We start from the raw sequence: 19,086 nt of genomic DNA on the forward strand, positions 1-19,086 counted from the left end.
CTTGTGTGTTTGGAAGTTAGCCCCCAAGTATTTGCATTCTGGTGGGAAGACTGTGCAGATCGCGACTTTCCTGGCAGTGAGCAGCTTCAACAAAGGGTATTCAGCAATTCTGAAGACCATGACAATGATGGACATCACCCTGGGTCTCTATTCGACGCAGTTCACCAATCATTCGGACGACCACCGGATTCAAGCGGCCGAAAACCGCTTGTTACCAGCCGTACGAGGAACAGCGCAGGATGGCCCAGACCGAGCAGAATGCTCTCTATGAGGAAGAGGAAGGACTAGTTTATGGACCCAGAATAGCAGACTGAATATACCGTATTTACTCGAATCTAAGCCGCACCTTAAAAATGAGATTCGAAATCAAGGAAAAAATATTTTCCTGAATCTAAGCCGCACCTGAAATTTGAGACTCGAAATTCAAGGGGAGAGAAAAATTATAGGCCGCATCTCCAAATCGAAACAAAGTTGGTCCATTGTAATATGAGACACAATTTAGGTCGAATGAATGACGATACAGCTACAGTAGTTTGGTTCGAGTCGTAAGTTAGCCGTTAAGCTTTACCAGGTAGCCATTGCTATGCGTCAGGCACTCCGTCCGTATTTATACGGGTACCCTTCCTTTTCCACGTGCTTCATCTGGTTTGAATTGATAGCTTATTTTTCTCTGATCTGATAAGCGCAGTTTTCTTTGTTAAAGGTGTTTACATCACTCTAAGCTGAAAATGCGTTACTGTACTGTGCCATGCATTGTTTGTCGCATTCTGATAGTGCGTGTTTACGGCCTGTCGCCGCTCGCGGCATGGCTTGCTTTTGTGCCCGCTACCGCCGTTTTTTTTTTTTTTTTTTTTTTTTTTTTTTTTAAAAAAAAAAGAGGAATCGTCTCATGAGCGAAACAATGGTAAGAAACTGCTATTTGTTGTTACTTACACTGCTGCTTTCTTTGATAATGATCAACAAGAACCAAATAATAGACTGTGTATGATAGATGATGTTCTGAACGAGAGCTTAGCGAAAATTTTTCTCCGTTTGAAAATCTTTGCAGGCGCAGCTTAGATTTAAAAATCTAGTCAATTGCCGTGCTTCATTTCTGACTGTATCACTGTTAAGCATGAGAGTAATACGAATATAAACATGACATGATATGTATATTCTTCCGCGTTTGCTGTTGTCTCACTCTAGTTTCGTAGTTTATTAGGTAGACCGGATTTAAATGAGATAGCAGCAAACATGAAACAATATATGGCAAATTGTTTATTTGCGTATTATTCTTATGGTGACGAGAATACTGCATGTGATTCACAATTTATAAAAGTTCCTATTATAGCAACCATCTCTTCTCACAGATAGGAAAAAATTCAGAACGAGTTGGCCATATTGACAAACATCCCAAACAGTCTTTCCAGTCGGATTTTCGTAGTACATTGAAATGCTGCTACGTTCGAAAATGAACCATGCGGAATTTGTATTTACTTCGTTGGATAATTTATGAAAATGCAGTGGTTGAAACTCGGGGCGGAGAAAATAGCTCGTCTTCCACCTTTTTTTTTTTAAATTTATTTACTGACGCAGAGGTTTTGGCGTCAGTATTTATCTTTGTGCCCACAAAGCATGCCTGTGTAGCGCTACATATATTCGATGGCAGAAGTAAGTTGTGGCAGCACCCACCAACTTTTTTCAGAATTTTCGCTGGCTTTGCACTCGATTCTAAGCCGCAGGTGGTTTTTTGGATTACAAAAACCGGAAAAAAAGTGCGGCTTAGATTCGAGTAAATACGGTAAGTTGCATAATATTGCATTTATATGTAGTCAAAACCTCAAACATGTTTTTCTCAAAATAACGTTTTTTTATCGCGCAGTATGGTAACTTCAAATTTACTGAACGGATTGGCATGATTCTTTGTTTCCGACGAAGCTAACTAAATTTTATAGGAGTTGTACCACTTTTATTCCGATCCATCAACTATAAATATTTTTGCTTGGCCAACAAAGTTGAAAAATCAATTAAAAAAAAAAAAAAAAAAACCTTTTTTTCAAATGGCCACCATTTTGTTTGTTGTGGTCCAAATAACTTGAGCGAGGTACAATTCCTAAAGTGTCTTATTCAGACGAGTTGGCTGACCTGTGACATACCGCGCGTGGAGGTCTACATCGAAATTTTGTTTCATTCTGACGGCACTTCCGCCTTTGCTCTGACATTTCCGGTCGAAAAAATTCCAGTTTGTAGAGGAAATATCAATAAACATTTTACCAAATTTAACATTGATATCTATAACACATCCCTTAGAAAAAAATTCTCAAAGAACATGCTTTTATTTTGGGCCAAAGATAGTAAACCTCCCCTTAAACACCCGGTTGATATACTGTCATTAAGGTGGACTGAGATGTTGGAACAATTGGTTACAGATGGAATCGGACCAAGAGCTGAATTGTGAGAAGAGGAGAGGGCCAGAGAAAGTTTCCATTCAATAAAACATTCACTGTAGGACTCCAATTTACAAGGGGTAAAAGTGGGAAGTTTCAGCCTGCTGTTTCTGGAGGAGACAGGCGACCAGGTATGAGGCCGACACTGATGCAATCACAGACTCGTTTGCAAGGTGATGCATGAGAACCAATGATCTATCGGACAAAGGCTGCCCACGAGATCAAGGACCAGGATGGAAGACGGTCGGTCATTGGCAAACTTGGAGGATGCGTAGCGTACCTCACACCCGTCATGAAGGGACAGAAGAAACTAAGGAGATGGCAGAGCATCCCACAATGCCTGCTTGCTCTGTATGATGAAGTAATGGGCTTTGTGGCAAAGGTGTTTAAAGGTAATAAGACCAGCAGAGGATGGGTGCCGCTTAAAGCATTGCAAGGCTCAATGGTGATCTTGGTTGGGGTGGCAATAGCTGTGCACCACCATGGGACCTGGTGGAAGTGAAAGGAGTCAATCGAGTAGGGTACAGCAATTCTGACCATGTGAATATTATTAAAAGACATGTCATAGACAACTTCATCAATACACAATAGAATCTGAAATTAAGAAGGGGTAAAAATGACACAGTGGTATGTAGAGACCAATCAGCACAACTGAAAGCCAAGAAAGTGGTCTGTGGTGACAGACTGACCTGCAGCATAGCCCAAACTGTAGGGTACATTGAAAGGTGATAATCTGGTTGTGAGTTGGCAAAGCCAATTAATGTGAATATGATACCTTATTTGTGGTGACATTATGATCTGTAGTGTTGCTAGAGGTCTAGGTTAGGTTCAAAGGTGACAGTTTGGTTGTAATTTTGCAAAGCAGTATCAAAGGCTTCAGTTAATCCTATAAATTTTCACACAGCTTAAATTCAGTGCATTTAAGCAATTATGCAACATACCTTTTGCATGTGCTCATCCGATTTCGCCATCTGTGCAAAGTAGTCATCAGGTCTCTTCACTGGTATACCAAGGTCTTTGAGTCTAGGAAGAGCCTCTATAACTGCAGCTTGAGCCTGTCTATGAAAATTCATTTCACGCTTGAAGTCATTCACAACTGGGTCATCTGCAGGGTCTAATGGCTTTGTCCCCTTCTTAGTGTTTTTCAGTTTGTTTGCACGCACAGTCTGTGTCTCTTCCAGCTGCAACCAAGAAATAGCCAATTATCTCATTAAATCAAGTCACAGCACTTAAATGAACATTTGATAAAGAAAGGATGTACTAATAGAAAAATATTATTCAAATAGCAAAATAATTGAAATTTTGTGTCAAACCTAGCTTTAAACCATATCTCCTGCTTATTGCCAACAGTTGGCTTAGCCGATTACGCCATTCAGACACACCTGCAAGACAAACTCAAACTTTCTGTATCACTGATGTTTGACTATTATTTTTTTAACACCACAAGTACCTCATGGAGACAGAACAATACCAGCAATGGATTGATTTTTGGCAAGACTGAATTGTACCAATGATATGATAGGAGACACATCACGATATGATGAAAATGAATAGCTCAAAGAAATACACACAAACTATAAGAGTTTTCCCTAAGAAGATAGAACAGTGCTCAGCCATGGCCTTAATGAAGGAACCAACACTGGGCTTGCCCGAAACGACTTTGGAAAATAGCATAAAATCTAAATTAGGATGACCAGACAGAGCATGATACATCTTCCCAAATATATGAGGTCAGCATCTTAACAACAGTACTGCCCCGCTTAACTATACTGTAAAATGTTCTTCAATACTAATAACAGTCTCACTATTCATCACTGCACATGTCAACAAACCCCACTAATAACACTGGAATCACCAACTTGGGGCAACACCCCTTGCATTACCTCCAGTCCGTTTGGGAAAAGGATTCGAATCCACTCAGAGAACTAACTTTAGGACTGTCAACATACCACTATTTCCCATTGAAGAAAGCTGAATGTGCGCCATATTCCAGACCTACCCACCTTCATAAAAATCAGATGAGATCATCAGGGACTGAATATGGGCCATTCTTGTCAGTACTTAACAACCTGGAGGACCCACCAGAGATGTGATGCATGTGCAAAGTGACGGACAGTGAGCTACAGTTCAATGTGTATATAACATTAAATTTACAGAGGAATTTATTAAAAATAAAGGTATTAGAACTGCTGGAGGATGTAACTGAAGCAAGGACAGCAGGCTATCCATAATGTTTTAGAGTTGTCGAAGTAGTAGTTTAAACCACATTCCCCATCCTGCAGTGTTGCCACATTGTGCACTTAGGCTTTCTTGCAAACTATGGGTCACATGACTTCTGAGAAAGATTATTTGTATTTTAAAATACAGTGCTACATCGTATGGTGAAAAGTTTTTGTACAATTCTTAACATCAACTGCACCATCTCATATTCTCTCTCTCTCTCTCTCTCTCTCTCTCCCCCCCCCCCCTCCCTCACACACACACACACACACACACACACACACACACACACACACACAAACTTACATGCACGGGTGTGCACATGCACATACCCACTTGCCTCTAACATTTGCAAACTTCAAAATTTTAAAAGTGTCTCAAAATATTTTAGGAAAGACATTTACGACCCAACAAGAGCTGCTGATAAAATAAACATTTATCCGCTACTAGTTTTGACTGAAACAATCCTCATGAGGCAACATAAAGTTATTTACAGCAGCCTGTATCCTATCATTTTTACTGTGGCATCTATAAAAGTAAAGTGCATTAATACAGTTAAATAAGCTAAGTAGATTGTCTACATTCAGGTTTCCTACTGCTACGCAGAGTGCACTCTCCACACTCAAAATATCAACTATTATTCAGTGACTACTGCAGATAAGATTTCTTCTTTGCACAGAACATTTTTATATGGAGAATAAAAGTAAAATGCAACACACAGGCTGTGGATGTATATATATATGATACATTTATCCACCCATCTACATTCTAAAGGCTCAATATGGTAATGGAAAGTTCTTAGTGGAATATAAATAATGGAAAGAGTAAAGGTAACAACTTGTCAAATAGTTCACATGCATAGCAAGGCAGCTACATTGTCCCAGCTGACTATGTTGTGCTGGCACAGCAGGTCAACTGAGGTGACAGGTTGTGTTGGGCGGACTGTACAAGTGGAGAAATGGGACAGGGAGCAGGGAGCGAGGGTTGGAGAAGGCTGGCTAACAGCTGAAACGGAGAGGCCAGCAGGCACTAATCTACTTAACTGCACTCTTCACACAGGCTTCAAATGTTTGTTGTTGTGCCTGCCAATGACCTTAGCTTACACCTATCTCAAAGTGGTAATACACCATCCGCCCAGTCTACTAAATATCATAGTTCATTTTATGTCACATCTACTTCTAACCCCTAGCCACATTGGTCATGGCCATGTAGAATACCCTGACCCAAGACCATCTAACACACGCACCACCTACTCTCACAGTCTACTACTTCTCCATTTCATCTCCTCCCCACACTGACTTCTTCACATCATCATGCACCAAGAACAACTCCCTTTCCTGCTGCCTCTCCCTGACAGTTATCAACCACCCTTTCCCAAGCTCCCTTCCACCAGACACAACCCCAGATACGCTGCAGTGCCATCATAATGCAGTCAGTTGTGCAAATGAAACACTGCAGGTGTATGTTTACCCTACAGCTCTGAATGATTTGTGTGAAAGCTAGCAATGTTCTCAATCTGGTTTACATGCCACAGGAGGTTCTACTGTGGTTCACTGGAAAGACACACTAAATACTGTATTTTGTTCACAAAAGTTATGTTTGCTGAAATGGATCAATCTCCATCATGACAAAGAGTATGTACATAGAATAAAATAACTTTGTGATTAACAGATTGCAGTGGCTGGATGCAATGTTTCAGTGTACAACAAGCCATGCATAAAAAGACTCAAATACTTTGAAACTCACGACATACTTAGTATTTGGCACTAAATAAAGAGCAGAGATTGGCTGGCAGCTGGCCCTAACCATTCAGATTGTACTAATAGTAATCATAAAGTACTTTAATCAATATGTAATAGTGTATGTGTCTACTGGTATGTTTAAGCTGGTCTGTGTTATAAATCTTAGGTTCCAAAGTCTTAAGAATAACTTAAATGGATGACACAGAGGATCACGAAATCCTTCCAACTTGCCATGAAACCACTGCACAATATTGGTACTGAAATTGGAGGCCTCTTACCAGAACACTAAATCAATTTAACAGTACATAATAATAAATTTAAGGCAAGCCATTCCAGCTTGAGTAGCCACACACAAGCAACAGGACAAGTGAGTGAGTGTAGAAGTTGGCAAGCAGCTGATACACGGGCAGTCAACTATCCAGCCCACAACATATGCAATCCTACTGCCTTGAGCGAGTGCCTGTGGGTAGGGATGGTCAAATAACTCAAGTTGTGCTGAATCTGGTATGAAAGTGGTGCAGTAACATCACCTGGCAGGTAGCTTAGCCACCTGTGCCTGTCCTCAGGCAAGCTGACACTCTCAGTCACTTGGGGAGCAATGGAACAGCCTAATATAAGGAAATTGTAAAGAATCCATTTGACATTATAAAATAATTTGTCAAAGACTGTTAGATCAAACATACTGTATGAGACATCCAGCTACTCATTTGAGGGTATATATGTACGGGCAGAATGTGTCATCACAAATGTTTCCAGGCAGGATGAGCATTCCAAGAGAATTGAGAGAGCCCAAAATGGTACAAGATTGTAAGGGCTCAAGTTCAGGAATTCTGCCAATAATCCAAGAGTCACACCAGCCCATATCCCTTTATTGATGTCATTGTGAAGTGAAAAGGTCGCAGAAGCACTAAATGCAATCAACGCTATGGTAGATGAGAGATACAAGTGTGTTGGGGTTGTTATGAACCTCAGGTAAGGTGGTGATGTAGTTTATGACTATTCTTCCTTGTCTGAACTTTGTCCACCAATTTTGGTCAATGTAGCCAAGTATTCACACAAAATTTTAGAAAACTGCATATTCTCCATACTGTGTTAACACATTACAAAGAGACCTTTCCAGTGTTAGCATTATTATGCACCTATCCAGAAAAGCATTACACTGTTCTTTCTTGAAAATCAGGTAGGCTTCCTGGACTGTCCTGTTCAAAACCATAACCGCTGAAGATGCGAACAACGATTGACAGTATCATGACACGCGGAAGAGAATTCGAACAAAACTTAATAGCAACCACTCCTTTACAAATAAATGCTAATAGGGAAACACAATATTCCATGCAGCTAGTTACGTGTCTGTCATCTTTGACATAATCAGCAATGAATGTCCACAAAGTTTCAACCACCCAATTTAAAGATACATACTACAACAGATGTCAACTGTCAATATTGATGACACCTGGGGAATTTAAAAAGAAATTACTTACACAAATGCAATCTACTTCTTGGGGGAAAAACTCTCTAGTTAAGAAGAAGTTGGCAAGATGGTACAACACTGGACTCAAGTTCAGGAGGATGGTGGTTCAAATCCCCAATCAGCCTAAATCATTTAAAGAAAATGCTGGGATGGTTTCTTTGAAAGGGTGCACAGACAGTTTCCTTCCCTGTCTTTCCCTACTCTGAGCTCGCTCCCCTTTTCTAATGATATCATCATTGTGATGCTGAACCCTAATATTCCTTCCTACTTGGATTAGAGGGATTAAGAGTATACATATAGATCTTAAGTTAGATTCGTTAAGTGAATGGAAAACAAGATACACTAATAATGTAATTAAGTACTCTCTAGCATAAACTGTAAAATATATTATGTATGTAGACATCTGGACTGCCAATACTTGGTTTAAACACCATCAACAAACATTATACACACGGAAAGCTCCAAGTGATACTGGCATATATCAAATAGACTTTGTTATAATCAGAGATTCAAAAAAACAGGACTAAAATGACAAAAACCTTTCCAGGTGCAGATGCTGATACAGATCATAATTTACTTGTAGCAGATATTAGGACAACATTAAAGAACAGATAAAAAATAGACTGTTGAGAAACAAAGAACAAGAACTTTAAGAAAGAGTACAGTCACTATGTCAAAAATGAACTGGAACATGTAAGGAGAAGTGCTGAAGTCACTGAAGAGTGGAATATCATCAGACATACAATGCTCAAAGTATTAGAAAGAGAAACTGGAGAGGTGAAAATAAGAAGACATAAGAAAGACTGGACGACAGGAAGGAAGTATGTTGGATAAAAAGGGTGAGCACAGGAAATGGAAAAATGGCAGTTCTGAAGAAGGCAGTACAGAAAACTGAACAATTAACTAATGGAACCGAGCGAGGTGGCGCAGTGGTTAGTACACTGGACTCGCATTCGGGAGGACGATGGTTCAATCCCGCGTCCGGCCATCCTGATTTAGGTTTTCCATGATTTCCCTAAATTGCTCCAGGTAAATGCCGGGATGGTTCCTTTGATAGGGCATGGCCGACTTACTTCCCTAATCCGATGAGACTGATGACCTCGTAGTTTGGTCTCTTCCCTCAAAACAACACAACCCCAACCCAACTAATGAAGCTAACTGACCAGGCTAGAGAGGACTGGAAGAGGCAACAATGTGAGGAAATAGAAGAACGGGAAAGAAAAGAAAAATTGGAGTAAATGTACAAGTCAGTAAAATTCTCAACAAAAAGAGAAGTAAGGAAAATAAGCAAACATGAAATGTTAAACTTTGGAAGAAGGCAGTACATATAGTCAAGGAGAAGTAAGTTTGGATGGTTTATGTGGAAGAGTTATATGGCACCCAGGCTGAAAATACCAGTCTGGTTTTGCAAGACGAAAGGGACCACAATAAAGAAGACCGAGGTCCTAAGACACCGAAATGGGAATTTGAGAAAGCAATCATGGAGCTCAGGGAAAAGAAAGCATTGGGCTTTGAGATACCATCCAAGGCAATGAGAATCTTAGGTAAAAATTCAATAGCTTAACAGACATACAATGACAGAACTATGAAAACAGAACTATGAAACAGGAATTTGGGCTCACTGTTTACTTAAGGGCACAGAGTACTTCCATATTTTGTGAAAACAGCACAGATGCTCTATATGATCGTCGAACTGTAAGGGCAGCAGTGGAAGATCGTACAACTATCACAGCACAGATAAGAGGGCTTGTGAGCACAGATGTGACAACATGAACCGTTGTGAGCCAGTTATTAGCAGAGGTATTATGGGCACACACACTTCTAGTCCTCCTTCCACTCACATCACAGCACTGACGTTCACAGCTCAACTGGTGCCATCAGAGAATCACTTGGAGCATTGTCTCTTAGACGAACGACACAGGGGAAGTGGTCGCTCGAATAGGTGTCAGAAAGGACATACCACTCGAACCAACGGGCAAGAGTGGTAGAACAGATCGAGAGGTCCAAGTGGGAGTAGGTATGAGTAGAGTCCGAGAGGAAAGTCGGGGCGCCAGTATTGAGGCAGACAAGATTGAGATGGTTGAAGACACCCGCCAAGAGTGAGCCTCTTTGACAGGATGCAGGAGAGCCCCAAAGGGGATGATGGGCATTGAAGTCGCCAAACAATAAAAACGGCGGGGGAAGCTGAACAATCAGGTGCATCATGTCAGCCCGACTAACAGCGGATGACGATGGAGTGTAGATGGTACAAACTGAAAAAGTAAAAGCAGAAAGAGTAATACGGACAGCTATTGCTTGGAGTAGGGTGGTCAATGGGATGGGATGGTAATAGACACCGTCCCGAACGAGCAACATGACCCCACCACGAGCTGGGATACCGTCCACAGGGGTGAGGTCATACCGCTCCGAGGTATAGTGGGTAAAGGCAATACGGTCAGTCGGGCGCAACTTGGTTTCCTGGAGACCAAGGACGAGTGGACAGTGCAGGCGGAGGAGCAGTTGTAATTCCTCCCGATTAGATCTAATACCTCTTATGTTCCAATGTAACAAGGCCATCGCTAGTCAAAAAAGAGGGGGAACGAGACGGGGGAAGAGCTGGTCACCTCGACGGCCGCGGAGGGCCAGGTTTCAAGGGAACATCGCTACAACTGGCGAGAGGCGGATCCTGTTCCATCGAGTCGTCGTCAGCTGCGGCCGCTGTCCCTGGTGGTGTAGGAGGGGCATCATCATTTGCCGACAAGAGGCCAGCTGAGCGCCTGGCAGCACAGCATCCCGGCGAAACTGAGGACGGCTGGATGGAGCGTCAGACGAAACGCGCCGGGGTGGAGAGGGGGATAGAGACTTTTTCTTGGAGGCCTTCTTGGAAGTCCGAGGAGGCACAGGGATGGTGGGCTGGACCCGAAGAAGGTCCTCACGCGCGGGATCTGTTTTGGAACGCCGGACCTCGGAAGCTGGGGTCCGGAATGTTTCCCCGATGGACGCCTGAGAAGAGGATCGCTTCGCAGGCGGCGGGGGGAGAGGAGGAGGAGGTAGGGTGGCCCCTGGGGCAGAAGGGGGCGGGGACCACGGGGGAGGAGGATTTGGAAGGGAGGGATTTGGGAGGCGGAGGCAGAGCCCCCTGATGGAGGGAGGCGGCGGAGGGGGACAGGATAGGGGTGAAGATACCGCGGAAGGAGTGGACACAACTGAGGCAAACGAAGTGGTCAACGGCACGGGATGGAGGCGGTCATACTTCTTCCTGGCCCCAGAATAAGAGAGACGATCCAAAGTTTTGAGTTCTTGTATCTTCTTCTCCTTCTGATATGCAGGGCAGTCTGAGGATCTAGGCGAGTGGATGCCAGGACAATTAACGCACCAAGGTGGTGGGGTGCATGTACCTTCCTCACGAAGAGGACGTCCACAGTCGCCACAAAGGGGCTCAGCCTCACACCGTGACGACATGTGCCCAAAGCGCAAACACCGAAAACAGCGCATAGGAGGCGGGATGTAAGGTCGCACGTCGCGAACGTCCCCCTCGAAGGCGAGGATAAAGGCCCCGGCGTGGATGCGAAGGTCTTTGGGGCCGCGCTGGACTCGCCGGACGAAATGCACGCCTCGGCGCTCCAGGTTGGCCCTGAGCTCCTCATCAGATTGCAGCAGGAGGTCCCGATGAAAAATAACCCCCTGCGTCCTATTTAGTGCCAGATGCGGGACAATGGACACTGGGATGTCCCCTAGGCGGTCGCACGCCTGGAGCGCCGCCGACTGTGTGGCGGAGGTGGTCTTGATAAGAACGGACCCTGAACGCATCTTGCTGAGAGCCTCGATTTCCCCGAAGATGTCCTCAATGTGCTGAACAAAGAACATGGGCTTGGAGGTGGCGAACGTCCCCCCATCGGTCCGAGAACAGACTAAATAGCGGGGGAAGTACTTCGCCCCAAGCCGGCGGGCCTGTCCTTCCTCCCAGGGAGTGGCCAAGTGGGAAAGGGCAGGAGAACCAGAACCAGAGACAGTACCTTTCTTTTTAAAGACTCGGCCGCAGAGCGACCCGATACATGTTGACGTTTCATCTGCGAAACGTCCGCTCCGATACCACCCACTCCGACCAGGGGCTCTCCCCATGGGCGCCACCCAGCCTCAGCAAGGGCCACCTGGCAGGATGACCGTTGCCGGGAGTCCTGATGCCCTAAGGAGACGGGCATCTACTCCTTGGCCGACGTGGGGAGGGTGCAGCTCAGGTATCGGCAGTACGATCCCTGTGTTGTCAGGGGGCTACAACCTAGAGGGTACATGACGACCCCACCACAACGGGATGGCTACCGTGCTGGATTTCTGGTGCCATGGAAAGTCCATCATGATCGTAGGTGCAGATGGAGACGCACTATGGGCGTAACTTGTACAACCCATCAGGCATTGAGGCCCAATTTGAGGAATAGTGGGTACGGTTACAACGCCGGTACAATGCTGAGTGCCAAGGTTTTAGTGCACTGAGGACCAGTGGTACACCACGTAAGGCATCCGTCCCCAAAAGGCTTGTACTTCTGTAGAATTTTGAAAAATGGAGGTCAAACCCCAACGGGGACCATCACATGGAAGGCCGGTACGGTTGAAACTCCTTTTAGTCGCCTCTTACGACAGGCAGGAATACCTCGGGCCTATTCTAACCCCGGACCCGCAGGGGGGTCCCTGCATCTCGGCAGCTGCTAGGCTAATAGCAAGAAGTGGTGGTAGCACTGACTGAAAGCTGAGGGCAGTGGTAGGAAGGAGAGAAGCAGTAAGAATGAGAGAGTACGGAAGCAGCACACATTCTCAGCAGCACCCAGCCAACGATGATGCATGACATCTCAGTAAACAATCCATTTCATCTACAGAGACATAAACAAGATTTTTTTTCCAGAGTTTTTTTTTTTTTTTTTCAAATCACCCTAATATTTTGCTGATTTCCCTGGCACACTTGAAGTTTCACAGTATTTCCTGATTCCAGAACTTGTGGCAACACTCTCTCTACAGTTCCTCCCAAACTATCTCACACAGATTTGTCATGGCTAGTGGCAAAAAGGGAATGCCCAGCATCAATAGAAAAATCGTTTTTGCACTCACAAAATTTTTTAAAGCTTTTTCTATTCTTAAGCTGAGCAGCATATCCATCAGGGACTAATGCACTTTCTTCACTTGTGGGTATTGTTCTGCCAGCCACTTAACCATTTATTTATGGACAGCATATACAAATTCTACACCATGTTCCATATCACCACTTATAAAGCAGTGGTTCAGTATTACCAATTTACTTTCTTCATTTACAGCTAAACATACACAGGATGGATTGTACAGCTGCTGCTTGGCCAGTGGTAACTCTGAATTTCATTCTGAATTACAAAACTGTAGTTTTAGTTTTCAGCCAAGTCCTTTGCCAGAATTGTTTTTTCTGGGGTTAGATTTTCTTTCAATTTTTTCAATGATTTTGACTGACACTAGGATATAAATGAGTGTGGTTTAAGTGCCTGTAATCTTGTTACCAAGTCTATGTATTCACCAACAGTTGCAGACTGCTTTACCAATTACGAAATTTAGAAAGACCAATGTTAATGTTTGAATTATCCCATTTAAAACAAGAGTACAGTTCTCTTAAGTTGCAAAGGGCGAGTCTTTTTTGCATATACAAATTCTTCTGAATGCTAACTGTGTCTTTTGCTCCTGGTAACATTCAAATATATTCATCATTTTGGTACAGATCTTTAAAACTTCATTAGCAATAACTCTCTCCCTTTTTGGTTTACGAATTGATAAAATACTCATTTCTGTTTTCCGTTTCCTTGCTTGTCGAACCACATATTCACTAACATTAAATTATGACATTATGTTTTCTTTTTTCGAAGAGGGTGGATGCAAAGTTAAAATTTGGATTTTTTCAGGTAGTCAAACTAGCCACATTTTCTTTCATTAACAATACCATGGCATCAAAATCTTTGTCTTTCTTAACAATTTCACCATCAAATTTTTCTTCTCTACATTCAGAATCTTCAATACTGCAAACCTTTCTTTCCAAAACATGGTTCACTTTTTCTAGCCTCCTTTTGCCATATGAAGCCTAGCTATTATTTGGAATGGAGTGAAGTTGTAGCTCCACAAATCATGTAAAGTTTTATTTGCCTCCTGATCTTTTAGTACTGATTCGTGAAACGTCATCTCAGGTCATCTGCATCACTTTCATTTGTATCACTGATGTCAGTTTTCTGTTCACAAATCTTACATGTTGTGCAAAGATTTTAGCCTGGTTTTGTATACATTCTTTTAGTACTTAATGTTTTACACAAAGACAAGCAAACTGATCTCAAAGATTTTTTAACTGTTTGTGTGTTTTGAAAGTATCACACGTTCTTTGATTAATTTCAAAAACTTTTAAGTTACAGTATCTATAGTGTCCACAAATAGTAGCACTTTCTTGGTCTTGCGAAAAGCTTATATTGGATTGCAGCAATATTAAATCTCATTTGTCTTCACTCAGCTCTTCTATTTTTTGTAATTTTTACTTTGGCATAAGTTGTCAAATGAAGAGATGTTTTTGTAATTTTTTGATAGTGCGCGAATTCACATGGTAAACTGCAATTAATTGAGCACTAAGTCACTTAAAACATACTTTATACAAGTGGCATGATAAGGCCGCACGACAAACAGGTATTACCTGTCTCTCAGAAAGACAAAAAGCAACTGAGGCCAAATAGACGAACTGTTGGAAGCCAGTTATTCTCAACAGTGAATGTCACCAATTGTTGCGTTGTTTTCATGCCTATACAGGTTTCTGCTGTCGAAGAACACTTTTTAATCACTGTGAGCAGGGATTGGCTGAACACATAAATCATATATAGTATAGTTTTTAAATACTTACTGAATTAGTCAAATGAAAGGAAATAAATTTTCACATTTAAAGTCAACTTGCCTGACTACAATGAGTTATACTTAAATAGGCTAATTTGATACCCTTGCACCTGAGGCAGTGAGTCGATGGACTTGCTTAAAATGACCCTTTTCCATCATAGTGGAAAGTATGGCTGGTCAGTTAATCATCATTTACTCCAGGGAAAAGCTGCACGGTCATCAACAGTAACTGTTCTTTCGAGAACAAGTTACTGTCTGCGTGTATATAGTTAAAAAGGCTAACCAGCCATTGACCTTCGTCTGTGCGAATACGCACAGGTTGCCCGAACTCTTACGGGAATTGCCAAAGCGTGCGCGAGTAATGAGTGGATGGGCAAATCTCTATAAGGTACAATACATACGTACAATTGTGGACAGTTGGGAATGTGAGTCTCACGGGAAGCGTGCAAGGGATAAGTCCCTGCAGTCGCGCTATTCATCTGTGTCTTCGGTGGCTCAGATGGATAGAGCATCTGCCATGTAAGCAGGAGATCCCGGGTTCGAGTCCCGGTCGGGGCACACATTTTCAGCTGTCCACATCGAGGTATTTCAACAACACCTGAGGTTGTCAGTTAGTCATCATTTACTCCAGGGAAAAGCTGCACGGTCATCAACACTAACTGTTCTTTCGAGAACAAGTTACTGTCTTCGTATATTTACTATATCCTCACAATTTTCTGAAATTGAAAATTGACAGATATTATATTATTTTTTAATTTTCTTTGTAACTTTATTGCTTAAACAATTACATGTCTGTTACGTATGTGCTTCTCTTAACTTAAAAAGAAATTCAAAATCAAAAGCTTCATAAACACCTCAGTTATGGGCATTTATGTAGGTATGTACCATTTTGCGCTGACATTCTTGCAGAGCCCAGTTATCAATATATCACTGCATTTAAAATTAGACATAAAATAAAGTTGTAGTCTGAGACCAAAAAGATTTTGCAGAAGTTCATATGTTCTAAGTATAAGCCAATGTGCAAAGTTTTGTGAAAATCTTAAGTAGAGGTTACAAATCATTGAATTATTGCGTGTTTTGACGTGGAATGACCCTATATATTGTCTGAGAATTATTGGAGAAAGAACACGAGAAATGAACAAAGAGGTGTATATTTGTTTTATTGAGTGGGAGAAGGCTTACAACTGGAATATAATACTGAGAATTTTAAAAGTTGTGCATAGGCTGGAGAGATAAAAGTTTAATTAGGGAGATGTATACAAAAGTAACAGTAAGAGTATGGAACAAAGAGACTGAAGAGATCAACACTGGAAGGAGGGAACAGCAAAGATGCTCACAGTCACCAAAGCTGTTCAAAATACACAGAGGGGATCTGATAGGTCAGGCACATGAGGCTGCAAGATACAGTGTAACTGGGGGAGAAATGATAACAACTATAAAATATGTGGATGATCAAGTGGTGCTGGCAGATTCAGAAGAGGAGCTCCAGATGATTGAGAGTATTGTAAGAAGAGGCAAGGCGTATGGAATGAAGGCGTAAAAGGGAAAAAACAAAGGTGATGAGAATAAGCAAGAAGGAAGCTTCAATTAACACATTCATAGACGGAAAAAAAAGACAGAACAAGTAAAATCTATCTGTATCTGGGAAGTTTAGTGGCATGGAAAGGAAGCTGTACAGAAAAAGTAAGGAGGATATCTATGGGAAAGACAGCATTTGGAAAGGTGAAAGTTGCAGTAGTTACTACTATCTAGAATTCCAATTTAACTGAGAAAAGGTTTGCTAAATTCATGTCTGAAAGGTTGCGTTATACAGCAGTGAATCATGCACATTTAAAAAGAAAGAAGAAAGATACTTAGAAAGTTTTCAAATGTGGTTATGGAGAAGAGTGTGGTAAAGTGGACTGGCAGGCTTAAGAATCATGAAGTAATGAAGTAAATAGGAGAAATACAAAAATTATTGGAAGTCATCATAAACAGAAAAAAGAGCAAGGCTGGGACATATACTGGTACTGCTTAGGAATTGTCTAGAACGAAGAATCAGAGAGAAAAGTTGAAGGGATAAAAGGAAAAGGTAGAAAGTTAACTGGTTGATGGATGACAGTTGAAGGAAGATGCTCACAACAGGACACAATGAAAAGCCTCTAGTTGAAACCTGTCATAGACAGATACACTTAAGTAGATGTAGAAGAAGAAGAAGAAGAAATGCAGGTCGACAACACTTAGTGACATACTTACTCAGACACAGGCTACACACTTACTGAGAGATGGGTGCAAAATGAGAATTTCTAAACTGATATTTAAATATAATTATAACAAAATTTAACAAAAGATCTCAACTGCATTGAAGTACTTTTAGTTCACATGTAAGTTATATCACAGAGTGTGTGGAAGTAAAATTAGGCCTACTATTAGTTGCAGATGACACATTATACAAAACACTATGGCCTATCTAAATATGTCATCTTATTAAGTAATTGTTTGACAAGAGCTGTATTTTCAGATCAGAGGTATCTTACATGCAATGTTCAGTAGTATGTTTGAGTGATAATATATCGTAATGTTCATATAATAATATGATTACATTGCATGAACAGTTACTACCAACAACAAATCCATGTATTTCATTTAAAAAATTCCTTAAATGCTCATCACATATGTATAGATAAATAGAGTACAAAATATAGTCACTGAAATACACAAAGAGAACATTACCAATAAGATACTGCTGATGACGGACAATGTCCAAAACTAGTCCAGTGTAACAAAATACTACCACACAGCACATTTTGTCAAACAGTTAATTAATAAGAAGGCATATTTACACATTTTACAAGCTGCAGGGCACCAAATATATACAAGACAAAGAAAGTACGCCTATTCCACACAAGACTAACGGTCAAACAATGAACAAATGGGGAGCTAACATTTAGTGAAAAAACATGCAAACTTTAAAACTTCTTGTAAAAAGAGAGATTCCAACCAGCTGATCACATTCCACAAATCGCTATATATATCAGAACTAAAGTCAATACTGATATAATGTTTTTACTGTCAGGCAACATTAAGAGCAACTCCCTAGCTAGTGAACAATTGGTAACCCTGCACATGTAGGTATACCATCAGATATCAGTTAACCGGTATGTCTACTTCTGATGTTTACTGGTTGTGCTGAGACAGTTATTGAAAAGACTAAATAATAAATGCAAGATCTCTCTAATGTTTTAGTGAATGTCAGACAGAAAATACACAGCAGCACCAGCCAAACATTATTACTAATCACTGAATTGGTTACACTAAATTAATTACAGTTCATTATAATTTTACAAAGAACTCACTTCAGGCTCATCTCTTCATCAAGAGGGCAAAATTAATACGGGCTACATCCTACTACTACAGCCCACACAAAACCTTTGATGTCATGGACAAAACAGAACCGGAAGAAAGATTTAAAGCAGCCAATGAAACAATTTGTTGTCAAACAAAATTACCTTCGCTGCTAACTCTGGTGCGAGGGGGGCATGACCAGTAACAAGGTCAAGCCGTTCAATCCATGGAAGACCCAATCGAAATCCTGACAAGCACTTTTTAAGATCTGCCTGAAAAAAAGGAAGAGGAAAAAATGATACTGACAACAATGCCATTATGAAAATACAAAAAGTACCACGAATGTACGTCGGCAATACTTTGGCTTTGAAGAAATGTAAATGGCTAAGAAAAAATACTCACCACATTATTTTTAAAAGTTTTCTTTTCTACCTCTGCTACAGCATTCAGGCCAGGCTTCAACACGCCCTTCTCGAAGGCTTCCTGAAGCTGAAATTAAATGAACAAAAACTATAAAACAGACTAAGGCACTAGCTTGATAACAGACGTAATAATCGATATTCTTTACACCACACCTGAGAATCAGAGTCGTAGTCTATTTCAGCGTCTGACTCGATATCAAACATGATGCACACAAGGATTATCTCCGTACACAATTCATACACATCTCTAAAACACAGATATACTCCACAAACTACGAGACACAAGCAATCAAATCAACCATGTGCCATATGCGAATACAAACATTGCTTGGTAACATCTCTGATACCACCACAGCAGGGCCGCCAACTTGTTTTATTATCCTTTTTTGTCTAGACATGGATCTCATGTGGTCTCGCTGCAACAGACATGGGGTCTCACCAACGACGTTAGGGAAGGGATTATACCAATTCACACTGGACGTCACGTCATGTCAAAACATTCCAAAATGCATTTCAAATGGCGGCATCACACACATACCGTCACGTCACGTGAAGGTTTCCCGGGAAGAAGGTTTCGACTGTGTAGTTTCACTTCACTTTTCATTGGTCCTTTTAATCATTTGTTG

At 41.5% G+C, this 19,086-nt stretch overlaps 1 protein-coding gene and 1 non-coding gene across 2 annotated transcripts in view; one reads left to right on the forward strand and one right to left on the reverse strand.

Moving 5' to 3' along the window:
• The window catches only part of LOC124776829 (probable rRNA-processing protein EBP2 homolog), a 39,687-nt gene extending 20,877 nt beyond the window's left edge, over nt 1–18,810 (reverse strand). Inside the window, exons 1-4 of the mRNA XM_047251988.1 lie at nt 18,614–18,810; nt 18,441–18,527; nt 18,203–18,310; nt 3,368–3,607 (exon numbers count right to left, since the gene is read on the reverse strand). Coding sequence (XP_047107944.1) covers nt 3,368–3,607; nt 18,203–18,310; nt 18,441–18,527; nt 18,614–18,664 — 486 coding nt within the window. The 5' untranslated portion in view covers nt 18,665–18,810. The remainder of the gene's footprint in view (nt 1–3,367; nt 3,608–18,202; nt 18,311–18,440; nt 18,528–18,613) is intronic.
• Nucleotides 15,198–15,272, forward strand: Trnat-ugu. The gene has a single exon. It is a non-coding gene; the product is annotated as a tRNA-Thr (tRNA).
• Nucleotides 18,811–19,086: the final 276 nt, after the last annotated feature.

Source organism: Schistocerca piceifrons, chromosome 2 (genome assembly GCF_021461385.2).
Source record: "Schistocerca piceifrons isolate TAMUIC-IGC-003096 chromosome 2, iqSchPice1.1, whole genome shotgun sequence".
Taxonomy (NCBI): domain Eukaryota; kingdom Metazoa; phylum Arthropoda; class Insecta; order Orthoptera; family Acrididae; genus Schistocerca; species Schistocerca piceifrons.